This window comes from Aricia agestis, chromosome 22, assembly GCF_905147365.1.
Source record: "Aricia agestis chromosome 22, ilAriAges1.1, whole genome shotgun sequence".
NCBI lineage: Eukaryota > Metazoa > Arthropoda > Insecta > Lepidoptera > Lycaenidae > Aricia > Aricia agestis.
In genome coordinates this window covers 368,886-381,542 of record NC_056427.1, presented here as the reverse complement: position 1 = coordinate 381,542, position 12,657 = coordinate 368,886, and the positions used below count along the sequence as shown (strand labels likewise).

General features: G+C 43.2%; 1 protein-coding gene across 5 annotated transcripts in view; it reads left to right on the top strand.

Annotated features, from left to right (window-relative positions):
* LOC121738191 (rho guanine nucleotide exchange factor 11) overlaps nucleotides 1-12,202 on the top strand; it is a 138,682-nt gene extending 126,480 nt beyond the window's left edge. For 3 of the 5 annotated variants that reach the window (XM_042130100.1, XM_042130099.1, XM_042130097.1), the window contains 17 exons: nucleotides 65-168; nucleotides 1,228-1,356; nucleotides 1,869-2,110; nucleotides 2,506-2,690; nucleotides 3,079-3,264; nucleotides 3,768-3,921; nucleotides 4,821-4,933; nucleotides 5,221-5,334; nucleotides 5,932-6,023; nucleotides 6,269-6,470; nucleotides 8,088-8,335; nucleotides 8,792-8,854; nucleotides 9,583-9,711; nucleotides 10,149-10,241; nucleotides 10,613-10,828; nucleotides 11,309-11,361; nucleotides 11,779-12,202. In XM_042130100.1, coding sequence (XP_041986034.1) covers nucleotides 65-168; nucleotides 1,228-1,356; nucleotides 1,869-2,110; nucleotides 2,506-2,690; nucleotides 3,079-3,264; nucleotides 3,768-3,921; nucleotides 4,821-4,933; nucleotides 5,221-5,334; nucleotides 5,932-6,023; nucleotides 6,269-6,470; nucleotides 8,088-8,335; nucleotides 8,792-8,854; nucleotides 9,583-9,711; nucleotides 10,149-10,241; nucleotides 10,613-10,828; nucleotides 11,309-11,361; nucleotides 11,779-11,802 — 2,347 coding nt within the window. In that variant the 3' untranslated portion in view covers nucleotides 11,803-12,202. The remainder of the gene's footprint in view (nucleotides 1-64; nucleotides 169-1,227; nucleotides 1,357-1,868; nucleotides 2,111-2,505; nucleotides 2,691-3,078; nucleotides 3,265-3,767; nucleotides 3,922-4,820; nucleotides 4,934-5,220; nucleotides 5,335-5,931; nucleotides 6,024-6,268; nucleotides 6,471-8,087; nucleotides 8,336-8,791; nucleotides 8,855-9,582; nucleotides 9,712-10,148; nucleotides 10,242-10,612; nucleotides 10,829-11,308; nucleotides 11,362-11,778) is intronic. The other 2 variants (XM_042130102.1, XM_042130098.1) reach the window with 1 other exon arrangement.
* The last annotated feature ends 455 nt before the right edge of the window (nucleotides 12,203-12,657 follow it).

Here is a 12,657-nt window from a genome sequence, read left to right as displayed (position 1 = left end):
CTCAGCACACCTCATCTTCTTTATATTCTTACATCTGCTATACCGCTCTACTTCTGTTCTGTTGCAGTGACCTCGAGCCGGGCGCGGCGACGGCCCCCTCCGGATCTTCTAGCAGCTCCAGTTTATCTTCTAGAAGCAACGAGAGTAACACCGTCCCGCCTGACCAAGGTGAGAGAGAGAGAACTTTGGTACGAATTGGTTAGCTTCGCGAAAACCTAGCTAGTCGAGTAGGTACTAAGGTCTGGTCGAAAGCTTTTTTGATAAAATAAGGGCGCAAACGAGTAAACTGGTCACTTGATGGATAGCAAGTACCATAGCCCATGGACACTAGCATCATTAGAAGAGCTGCAAGTGCGTTGCCGGCCTTTTGCGTTGAAAGCCGGCGACGCGTTGTTGTGCGCAAATTCGTTTATCGCCCGGAAATTGTATATTTTCTGGGATAAAAAGTACCGATATGTCCTTTGCCGGGACTCAAAGTATCTCCATACCATAGCAAAATCGGTTCAGTGGTTGAAGCCTGAAAAGGTAACAGGCAGATACACTTTCGCATTTATAATATTAGTATGGATTATAACTAGGTTTAAACTTTGACCTTCACAACTTCTATGTAACTAGTTAATATAACGGGGTGGAATCTACCCCCTCCCACGGGGCTAATGCATTTTGCCACTAATTGATGTATTCTCACTAAATTGGTGCAATTACTAGAGTGTTTATAATTTGTTTTGTTATGTCTAGGTCATGTTTTATTCCTAGAAATTGGTGTATCATTTAGAGTTGTATAGTTCGGTCGTAGAGCACGTAGAGTCGTGATAGCTACTTGTCTCTTTCTCTTGATGTTGCTGTCGCGTTTAGACACACGATAGACCGAGATAGGAATAAATGTGCGTGTTCTGTGACGTCCCTACGAATTTTACTAGGGCAGCAGACAGTAAGGTGATGTTTAAAATTATTGAGATCTGGTCGTTTGTATAGTTTATGTACTTCAAAATATATCAAAATACCATTTGGGACCCTATTCTTAGATCTAGAATGTCAATTTGAACGCAGGCTGTCTCACAACGCTCATACCATTTCGGGCGCCAGTTAGACAGCCTGTGATCGAAATGATATTTGACTCTTGAGAATCACATTTTCCATACATATTCCAAGATTATTCACACATCTTATGGTAATGCAGCGTGCCCCAAAAGACAAAGACACCAACATCTCTCCGTCTCTTTCCAGCGTCCCAATCAGACTGGTCGGAGGAGGAGGAACCTCTCGCTGCCCAGTGGTCTGACAGTCTGCCGCCAGCCGTCCGAGACGCCCTCGTCCTGTCGGCGCGGCTGCGGAAACGACAGGAGGTTATACATGGTGAGTGTACTGTTGGTTGTGTTATGTTAGCCTGGTAGATGCAGAAAGAGATAAGATACTACTGGTGGTGTTATGTGAGCCTGGTAGATGCAGAGTAAGAGATAAGATACTACTGGTGGTGTTATGTGAGCCTGGTATAGGGATTAGGGATTTAGAGCACGATAGTACACTACTATAATTGCTGTTATGAAAGTCTGGTAGACACAGAGTGAAATATACAGGCTCTACGTCGCGTTGGAACATGATGATTGTCACCATGTTTGCGAAGATGTTGTTGACGATCACACAGTTGATGACGATCAGATGCATTGTCCATCACTGACCAATAGAGAGGCCACACCATATTTCTAAGATAATAGGTACGGGACCAAAGATTCAGGCTTCTGCAAATACTTTTTGGTTTAAGGATCCATTGGTGGACTTTTAAAATTAGAAGACAAAAATATCATGGATTTCATATTCATTCACCTACTTATTGCATAATTTATCTAATCTTTCTCTTAAATTTCCAGAGCTGATAGTCTCCGAGGGCTCCCATGTCCGGTGGCTGAAAGTCCTCGGCGTGGACTTCCTCAAACCCCTCGAGAGGCAGCCCACTCTCCTCTCAGCGGAGGAGCTGCGCGCGCTGTTCCCCAACCTCCCCTCGGTGCGAGAGAGACACTCGCGGCTGTACGCGGAGCTCAGAAGTGCGAGAGAGTCTGCGCCGCAGCACGTGGTGCAGATACGACCCATAGCTGACGCGCTTTTGAATACGGTGAGTATTATTACCTGCTGTGTGTTTATGTTAGCCTGGTAATTTGTATTGGTTTGGTATTAAGTTGATGATTGGGAAATCTCAAAATTGGCTAGCCTTATAGCCTAATGTTACAATAAATAATCTGTTGCACATAAACCATGACAATCAAATCAGTAGTTTAGGCGCTTTGACGACTAACATCGTGCACATACACCACGGGACTGATTATGAGTTGTGACGTCTTGCATCGCACTATAGAAGTTTTTTTAATACCTCCTCGCTCGGGTGGCAGATTTTACAAATTTTATTTATCATGATCTTCATTTGCTAGAATATGGTAACAAATATATGAATATTATACTATCACATTCCCTCAATTTTCTCTGTTCTTAAGGATCTTGTATAATTTCCAGCTGGGCGAAGCCGGCTACGCGGCCTGCCTGTCTAAGTTCTGCCAGGGTCAACGCATGGCGCTGGACGCGTTAAAGGAACGGAGACGAAAGAGCAAGGAGTTACAGCAGTTCCTGGCTGGACGGGAACAGCTGCCGCGCTGTGGACGGCTCCAGCTGCGAGATCTACTGGCCTGCGTGTGGCAGAGGTGAGGCGTCACTGGGGTGACAGTGGGTAGGCCGGAGCTGCAGCAGTTTGAGCGGTCTGATGGAGAGACTGTCAGCAGGGGATGGAAGAGCAGTCTCTTACGATTACTCAGACTGTAGCAGACATGTCTGGTGAATGGTGATGAAAAGAGTGTTTCTTCTACTTTCTGATTGGTCAGGACTATAAAAATCAGTTTTTGACATTTATTTCTACATCGGATCTGAAGAAACTTCGGTAGCGCGATTCAAAATCGTGCAACTGCTTGGTCCACTATAACAGTAGGACCCAAAACTGGAAACCATAATAAAGTTTTATTTTTTGTTCATTTTCATCCCCAATTCTTAAAATTCCACATCCAATTTTCAGTGATCATTGATGTCACATTCCAGGTTGACGAAATACCAGCTCCTCCTCGAAGGCATCATCAAGACGGTGCACGAGGGCACCAACGATGCTGAAGGCGACTCCGACGACGCGCCCGAAGACGCGGCGCGGCTGAAAGCGGCGTTGGCCGTGGCCAAGGAGGTGCTGCATAGCGTGGACACCGCGATCAGGACCGCGGAGAACGAGCACAGGTGAGAGAGAGAGAGGGATGTTGTGAAGGTGTGAAAGAGAGTATTACAGAGAGATTACTACCTGATTGTCTAACTAGTAAGATGATCCATGCGTCGGATGGGCTGGTAAAGGTCTACGCCTGATCTCTCGCCGGTCGCATTGGTCGTCCGTCCCACTGGGTTATGTCGAGAGTAAAGGAATAGAGAGTGCTCTTGTGTACTGCGCACTCACCTGGGCACTATAAAATTACTCCTGCGTAACTGGCCTGTTTTCAATGATACCGGCCACCGTCACCGAAACCCTTGTGCAGGAGTTATTATTAGGTCTTTCGTGTCAAATAGCTCTCGAATATCACAAAATAGCTGTCGTATTGCACGATATAACTTCAATATGTGTTTATGTAAAGACCCTACCAATTACCATCGACCTGGTGGCAAATGAAATATCGAAAACCTTTATTGGAGTACTATTACGATTATGCTGCAGCCCCTTACGCACATATTAAAACTTCTATCTATTTCAGGCTGCGCACCATTCAGTCCAAGTTGGAGATCCGTGTCGGCACCCTGGAGCGAGCTGAGGCGGAGGAGCTGAGGAGGACAGACCTCACGCAGTGCCGGCTGCGGTACGAGGGAGAGCTGCTGCTGAGAGCCGACACCAAGAAGACAGCTGTGCTGGTGAGTAGCTGCCGGGATGAGGACAGCTGTGCTGATGAGTAGCTGCCGGAATGAGGACAGGTGTGCTGGCGAGTTGCTGCCGGGACGAGGACAGCTGTGTTGGTGAGTAGCTGCCGGGATGACGACAGCTGCGCTGGTGAGTAGCTGCCGGGATGAGGACAGCTGTGCTGGCGCGTAGCTGCCGGGACGAGGACAGGTGTACTGGTGAGTAGCTGTCGGGATGAGGACAGCTGTGCTGGTGAGTAGCTGCCGGGATGACGACAGCTGTGCTGGTGAGTAGCTGCCGGGATGAGGACAGCTGTGCTGGCGAGTAGCTGCCGGGATGAGGACAGCTGTGCTGGCGAGTAGCTGCCGGGATGAGGACAGCTATGCTGGTGAGTAGCGACCGGGATGAGGACAGCTGTGCTGGTCAGTAGCTGCCGGGATGAGGACAGCTATGCTGGTGAGTAGCGGCCGGGATGAGGACAGCTGTGCTGGCGAGTAGCTGCCGGGATGAGGACAGCTGTGCTGGTGAGTAGCTGCCGGGATGACGACAGCTGTGCTGGTGAGTAGCTGCCGGGATGAGGACAGCTGTGCTGGTGAGTAGCTGCCGGGATGAGGACAGAGCTGCAAGGATGAGTACATATATTTAAAAAAAAAAAAACGTTTTGCACTCGGGAATGCCGTGGTAAAGCAGCATAGCATTTTTTATCAACTTATGCAATTATAATTCGCATACGTCTAGTCGCACGCACACACACCATAAGGTAGGGTGGAGGAGGAGGAGAGTGTTAGGTGTTTTTCGTTACCGAATTTCTTGATACGGTCTCCGCGCTCAAAGCCCGCGACAATAGCTATGTAATGGCTTAATAACGTATAGTTTCAAACACATACTTATCTTCTCATTCTTCTGTTCACAGGCGTTACTTCTAGAAGACAGGCTCGTGTTACTACAGCGTGAGGGTGACAAATTCGTGCTACGACCGGTGCCCACCGCGGCGGCGGGTGCCCAGTTACTACCGGTGATTAAGTGGTGAGTCAGTGGCGTAGATGGTCAAGAGAGATACAGTGGCGGAGATAGACTAAGGGGATACAGTGTTGTAGATAGACTAGGGGGATTTACAGTGGCGTAGCTAGACTGGGGCCCCGTGTCGGGTTAGGTGTTACAATCAACGCCGAAGTTATAAAATATCTAAAAGTATATTTGTTTGTCATCTCTGCAGGTTAAAAATTTTATTTAGATGAAACTTGGTATAGCAATGCTTCAACTAATATTATGCATAATCTAATCTCTCTCTCATCTAATCTCTCTCTCCGTAGGGACAAGGTGCTGTTCCGGCCCAACGCGGCGGTCCGCAACACTTTCTTCCTGATGAACATCAACGGCATACAGATGCACGAGCTGTCAGCGACCACCGCTGCGGAGTACGCCATGTGAGTCCACTCTCCCTTTTTAGGGGGGCTTAAGACGTTCCTCGTTCTCCTCTATATATGTGGATTGGGGTGCCCACTGTCCATACTCCCCTACATGTTTCTACGTGGATGACTATTCGTTACTAGTGGGCGCCAATTTAGACTCAAGAGCCTTTTATTTTTCATTTAAGTTTGTCTCCAACACCGTTTGATTATCGACTCTAGCACACGCAAAATGGTGTTTGTTTTCCAAATTCTTGTACAAATTTTGTAAAAAAAACATGTGGCACTCGGAGCCTGCTGCGATAAAGCTATTGTAAAACATTTTGTGCCAATATGACACCAACTCTTAAAAAAACGAAATCATGTTACCGCTTATAGCGCGATGTAGCTGAAAAACAGCGCCATCTATTATGAATTATTGGAACTAACTTAACTTCTTTATAAACATTAGACGTTAGACGATGATAGGTGTTTTTTGTAATGGAATTTCTTTAATTCGGTCGCCGCGCTCAACGCCCGCTATAAAAGCTATGCAATAGCTTAATAGGCCTTATTCTGTGCACGTTAGAGTCGATATTACCACATCAGATTTATTAAAAATAATGTTTTCCACAGCTGGGTGAAACACATACAAGAGTCTCCGCTCGCGCGACTCGCCGAGGTCAAGTCGGTCGCGCCGCCTGCGCCCCCGCCGCCCGAACACCACGGTATGCCTTATTTGTATAGCGGTAGAGCTCAAATTGCTTCAACATAGATGCTATCATGTTAAAATGGTAATGACATGGTAATATTGTAAGGTTTCTATTTGCTTGGCAAAGTTGTTGAAGTTGTTGACCACTGTGTCATTGTTTTGAGATTGGATTTTAGTATGCCAAAGTGTGTCTTATTTGTATGGGATAAGAGTTCAAATTGTATTGGGAATTGAAATAACATTAACAATTTTATATTCCAGGTACAAATGTATCACGAAATCCATCAGACGCTTCTGAGAAGTCCACGACTAGTACTCACTCGTGCGAGCAGGAGGCTGCGACAGAGACGGAAGATAGGCGGGACACGGAGGAGAGAGAGAGACAGAAACAGGACGAGGAGGAGAACGAGAAAGGGACGGAGAAGGGGGCGTCCAGCGAGAGAGACAGCGAGGACAAACACACGTGAGTAGTGCTGTCTCGCTTACACGTCATATGTGAGAGGGAGAAGAAACATACGGCGACTGGTGTGTTGTTTTCTCACTCACATGTCATATTCATATTTCTTTATTTGCTTCAAAACTGGTACATTTTGGTGTTACAGTTAATAGTCAGTTAATAGTCACATTATTATGTGTGATGGAGATGGAAAAGAAGTGGAAAAGACAAACCTGTAGATATTATATTTTATGAAAATAAAATTGTATAGTGCACTTCTGAATATTTTGTAGTTTATAAATTATTATTAAAAACACATTTCTCTTACTTTTATTTAAACTTAATGCAGATAGTAAAATATTTTAGCAGTTTTACATGAAAGTATTTTTTTTCTATAAACGTGTGAGCATGCATGGATAACCAACTGAATTATGACGTAAGTTGGCTGTTTACTTTAGAAAAGCTTCGCTACTCAGTTACTTGTTTTATAACTAGATGGCGTTGTTACAAAAAATATCGCGCTGTGTTGTTTTATAGTTTGTGCGTTTTAAGATAATATGCGTGACACATTACAATTGACAATAGTAGGGAAGTTACCTAACAAAAATTAATCGATAATTTAAAAATATCGAATTACTTCGTAAAGGAATTGCAATGGAAATTATCGATTTCGTACTGACATTTCAGTGGCGATTTAAGATGGCCGCCCTTTTTTTTATCGATATGATTTAGATTCAACAGTGTCAATCTCCATTGACATTGGTTCCGTTTCATGCATCTGACATTTTTCAAATGTATTCGTAAGAATAATTTTATACTCCTATAATGTAATTTTATATTAAATAGTTAGCATTTAGCAACATTTCATTTTTATTGATTTACAATAATTAGGAAACATTTGTTTTTGTACATTTAATATAAATTATTACATTTTGTTTTTTTTTTGTTTTCTTGTAAAATAAATCCGTGGCAAGGAGTATGAGAACTGTCAGCCATATCATCTTAAAACGCACAAACTATAGTTAGTAGTTTCTAACCACTATTTTCTAGACTGAAATGAACAGCCACTCTTTGTATAAACCTTAGGCTCTTGTTGTATTTGTACCCAATTGCACCAGGAGGGGTTATGTTTTTCAAGTATATTATGTTAGTAAAACGTGTATTATGTGTGTGTGTAATACAAGCTGTATCCCGTAAACTGCTAGTCGGATTTGATCTTGCTAGAATTTTAATTGTGAGAACTACACTGGGTCAGAACAGTTAGGTGGTTTTATTCTACAGGGTGTAACAACAATAAGTGATAATACTTTAGGGTGTGTACGTGTTCCTTGTAGAGAGTTCACTGTAAAAGTGGCAGTGCTGAAAGACCAATTTTTTTTTTCAATTTTGTATGGGGAAACTCGTGACGCTGGGGCCTGGGGCGCTTACCCATACAAATCACAAAAAAATTTTGGTCTTTCAGCGCTGCTATTTTCACAGTGAACTCTCTACAAGTAACACGTACACACCCTAAAGTATTATCACTTGTTTTTGTTACACACTGTATAATCATGAAATTAATTTACTGTTTCTGTTTCCGCTATAACTTATCGAGTTCTACCCCCCCCCCCCCTTTCATTTCCATTAATTATTATCTCCCCCCAGCCCGACCGTCGGCCGCATCAGCACGCATCTCGAGTCTCCCGCCACCCTCGAGTCGTGTACCGTCACCGCCTCAGTCTGCACCGCGTCGCGTTGCGTCACGCCCGCTGAACGACTACGGAGGTTGGACGCGGCGGTGACGCGAGCGCTGCGGGCGAAGGCGGCGGCCGCGGCGGAGATGTTGCGGGTGCCGGTCGATCAGGCGGAGCAGTTGGCCGAGATAGCGGCCGAGGATACGCTTAGACAGCTGGGTGAGTGAGGGAGAGAGAGACACGCTGAGGTATTTGGGCGTGTGTGGGTATAGCATTATTCATAATATATGCAGGTACACGCAAACACTTGCGTGTACGTGTAATGTGCATATATTATGATTGTGTGTGTGTGTGTGTGTGTGTGTGTGTGTGTGTGTGTGTGTGTGTGTGTGTGTATAAGTCTGTGTGTGCGTGTACGTATATTATTGCGTGTATGTGTGCGAGGAATATGAAGTAGTCAGTGTCACTGCGGAGTGTGGACACACCGAGGCATTTGTTGTGTGGGATATTTTTTTTTGTTTGTTCGCGAATAACCTAGTCGTTTGTGAACCGATTTTGATTAATCTTTTTTTGTTGGAAGTAGGATACTTCACAGGTGGTCCCATGACAAATTAATACTGTTTGTAGTCGGTTAAAATTATATTGTAATATTATCTGACTCTCTCTTTCCCACAGAAGCGGGTGGCGATCGCGGGCCGCCGGACTTGCATCAACTTTTGCTAGCTGCGCAGGCGCAAGGTTAGTGTTAAAACTAAATGAATCATTGCTGTAGACTATAACGCGGTCGCCGGTTAAAGATAAATTAAAAAAATGCTATTTCACTCTTAATGCAGACCTGCGAAAGCTGTGGGCGAGCGAGGAAAACAAATGGCGTTAGACACTTTTTAAAACTTCTCCTTGTTTGACCATGGGTCACCTCTTGCAGCCGTTGTCGAGACTCATTATATTTACACAAGATTATTTTGTTTAAATTAGTATAGTATAATCTACATATATAATATATAATAGCTCGTCTGTTGCTCCCAAAATGGGCGTCTTACTCTAAAACTATTCAAAAGTAGCTACTTCTACTTTGACCACCGTTTTAGTATTTCGTTTCAAATATACACTTGCGCCACTAATAGCTTATTTATTAAAAATTCTTATTATATAAAAATTATGCATAGCTTTCATGGTATATTCAGTTTAATTTCTTTACTATAATCAGTTTAATGAGAGTAAGGACGAAGCCAAACGAGCGTAATTTGTGAGTCGTGAGCCGCAGAATTTCTGCCGGGCAGAATTCTGCTGCATTCAGTTTCATACAAAAGTCCTGTTTGATTTACACGAGCGTAATTTTGTGAGTCGTGATTTGTATTAAAAAAATTCTGCCCGGCTTCGCCCTAAATGGAAATTAAAAAAAAAACGAAAATGGTTTGACAATTCGTGACAGATGAAAGGATATTAACGTATTTATCGTTTCACAGCGAATCAGCTGACGGAGATACTGAACAGCGCGTTATCTGTGAGCGAGGGCGCCGTGGTCGCCGCGCGCGCCGGCCGCTGCGACCGCTGCTGTCGCCGCGACGCGCGACATCGACACAGCGAGACTAGAGGTACGTGTTACATACAGACCACAGAATAACAACATACAGTAAAATAACATTAACAACTGAGGTCCGATTACAACAACACCCAGCATTGAAAGTGATAATATTAGCATAAATTTTTACTTTGTGAAAGACACGGAAAACACAAAACGAAATAGAACTTAAAAGAGCTGTTCAAAGTACTCGTCGAGACGAATCTAACGAGCCTAAACTCGATGGGGTTATGTGGTTTTATTACGGAGTTCTTGTAGCCACCTTCGAGCCCCATAATCAGCTCAGCTCCGCGTCATCATAATATTGCATTATCTCGCATAGTTGTGGTAAATTTTTGCTCCGTTGTAGCAATATAATCAAGTTGTGTTTCGATACTCATTGTCCAGAGTTATGCAAACCTAATTTATAAGAGTACTAAGTACCAGGTAAACATAAACTCACGTCCACAGACGTCCCTGAGTCTGACAGTGACGAGACGTCCGGCAGACTGTCCGGCGCGCCGGACGACGTCGCCGACACGACGGAGACAGACGACGCTACAGGTAACTTATGATCTCCTGGTATTTCATGTTATTTTTCACCGCAGACCCCAAATTAATATAAAACCCTATAACAACAAAATAAAAATTTTGACAATCGGTTCACAAACGGTGGAGTAATCGTTGAATATACAAAAAAAAATCCACAGCCGAACGTATAACCTTTTCCTTTTTGGAAGTCGGTTAATTAATGATCACTTATATGAATTTGGGACGTCCGTTCATATTACGCACTTGTTAAGACTTCCCGATAATGTTACTCTTGTTTAATAAGAGAAAGGACAAAATATATTATATTAATATGCCTAGTATTGCGTTGACAAGATCATAAGACTCGAAACACGACTAGGCTTAGTAATCACGATTATTCACAGGGAACCCCGACCCCAACTCCGACTGGGCTCGCAGCAGCGAGGAGTTCTCCGGCGCGGCGGGCGCGGGCGCGGCGGCGCTGGCGGCGCGGCTCGCAGGCGCTGCGGGAGGTCTACAGGCGGTACTGGGCGCGCTGTTGGCGACGTTGCCAGCTCTCGAGGCGGAGAGGACGTCGCTCCGGCAGCAGTTGGCCGTGGCCAGGGAGAGGGCTGATAGAGGTGAGGGAGATGGATAGAGCGGAATTATAGAGGTGGGAGAGAGATAGCGTGATGAGAGAGGTGAGAGAGGGATAGATAGAGCAATGTGTATTACAAGAACCAATAGAATCGTTGCGCTGAACGTGGCCAGGCAAATGAAGTGTTTCTATTGGTTCTTAAAAACACATTCCTCGAAACGCAGTTTAGCTCATCTCCGGTGGAAACGTAGTCTAAAGATATGATATAGCAGGCTTACAGATATGTGAGAAAAGGATATCGTAGAGTATGTATAGGTGCAGTCATGCGCGTTGTAAAGAGGCGGGTCAAATAACATGTTACTGTTTTTGCCCCTCCATCTCAAAAGAAAAAAGAAGGTGTGAAAGATTGATAAAAATGAGACGTAGTACGTGAATATGTATCTAACGAAATGGGGCATAATAATGAGAAATAGAGCATTAGTTTTGTAATTAATGTTATAAATTCATTTGTTATAATTTTCAGATTACCACATGTCGGAGACACTACCCAGAGGGAACATGGACCAGTCAATACAGGTACAGCATTTATTTTATTAATTCATCATAATCATTGTTAGGTTAGGTTAGTGACAAGGCTATGGATGCGTTTTTAAATTAGCTTTTTAAAATTGTAAGAGGCAGCCCAACACCGTAGGCGGCAAGTCTGTCAATTGAATGTTTAGTAAGTTAAGTTTCATTGCACAATATAATAGTATATCTTTACAATATGAGCAGACCTTTAGCAATAAATAACCAGCTTTTATATATTTAATTATCTTACTAGATAAAACTCACGACACCATTGCGCAAGTGCCTTTTAATTTACCGTAACAAAAACTATCCTATGTACTCTCCAAAAGTATCTCCATATAATATTTTATCTTAAATGATCTTAATCAGTTCAGCCGTTTAATCTATGTCACAATATTAATGTTTTAATTTTGTATTTTTCAGGAGCAGCCGAGTCACGGAGGCTGACGGCCGCGCGATGCCAAAACGACAAAACTCTAAAATCCATCTAAACCGACACGGGTTCGACCCAACCAAATCGAGTGTATATTTTGTATCTTTTTAATATTAAGCAAATATATATTCCATTCTAGAGGTGTATATGTCGTGTATATAGAAGTATTATCCAAAAATCGACCCAAACGTAAACGTAATAGAGCTTATTTTCGTATTGGAGGCCGGCAGCGCTGAGGCCGCTACCGATGTGTAAATACTCCACATTCGGTGTTTCGTGTAAATTTATTTATTAGAGACCACATTTTTCGGCTACTTTCGGCCGATTGACGATTTTGGCCGCCAAAATTGGCCATTTATGTTAAGTAATAATTCCACGCGTACTGCCGCCTAGGAATATTGGCTGGAAGAGATGTTTTTCCACCAAACCAATGAGGGAAAAGGACACCGATAGTTTTTATAAGGGGTGAAAAGTATAGCCAATATTCCTCGAGCGAGTAAGTATATAGTCATAAGCTGTACACACAAGTGCCCAACGCAAGTACCTAGGTAATGCCATATAGCTGACATAGAGTACATGTTTCTATAGCATAGCTAAAATAGACACATTTTCCCCCAATTGTTCCAAGATCTGACGGTTTTTACTCGAAAATGATTAGATTTTTTTAAAAATATGACTTGTTTCCTCTTGGCCTTAATAAAAAAAGGTCAAAAGTTTAACAAGATAAAAAAACAGTTGTTAAAAAAATTTAGATATTGTGAAAATAGGTCATATTTTAATTTAATTAATAATAATATAATTAAGTAAATGACTTAATAAAAATGTTTTTAGGCCCTAGACAAGATCTGAAAGCAGTCAATTTAAAAATG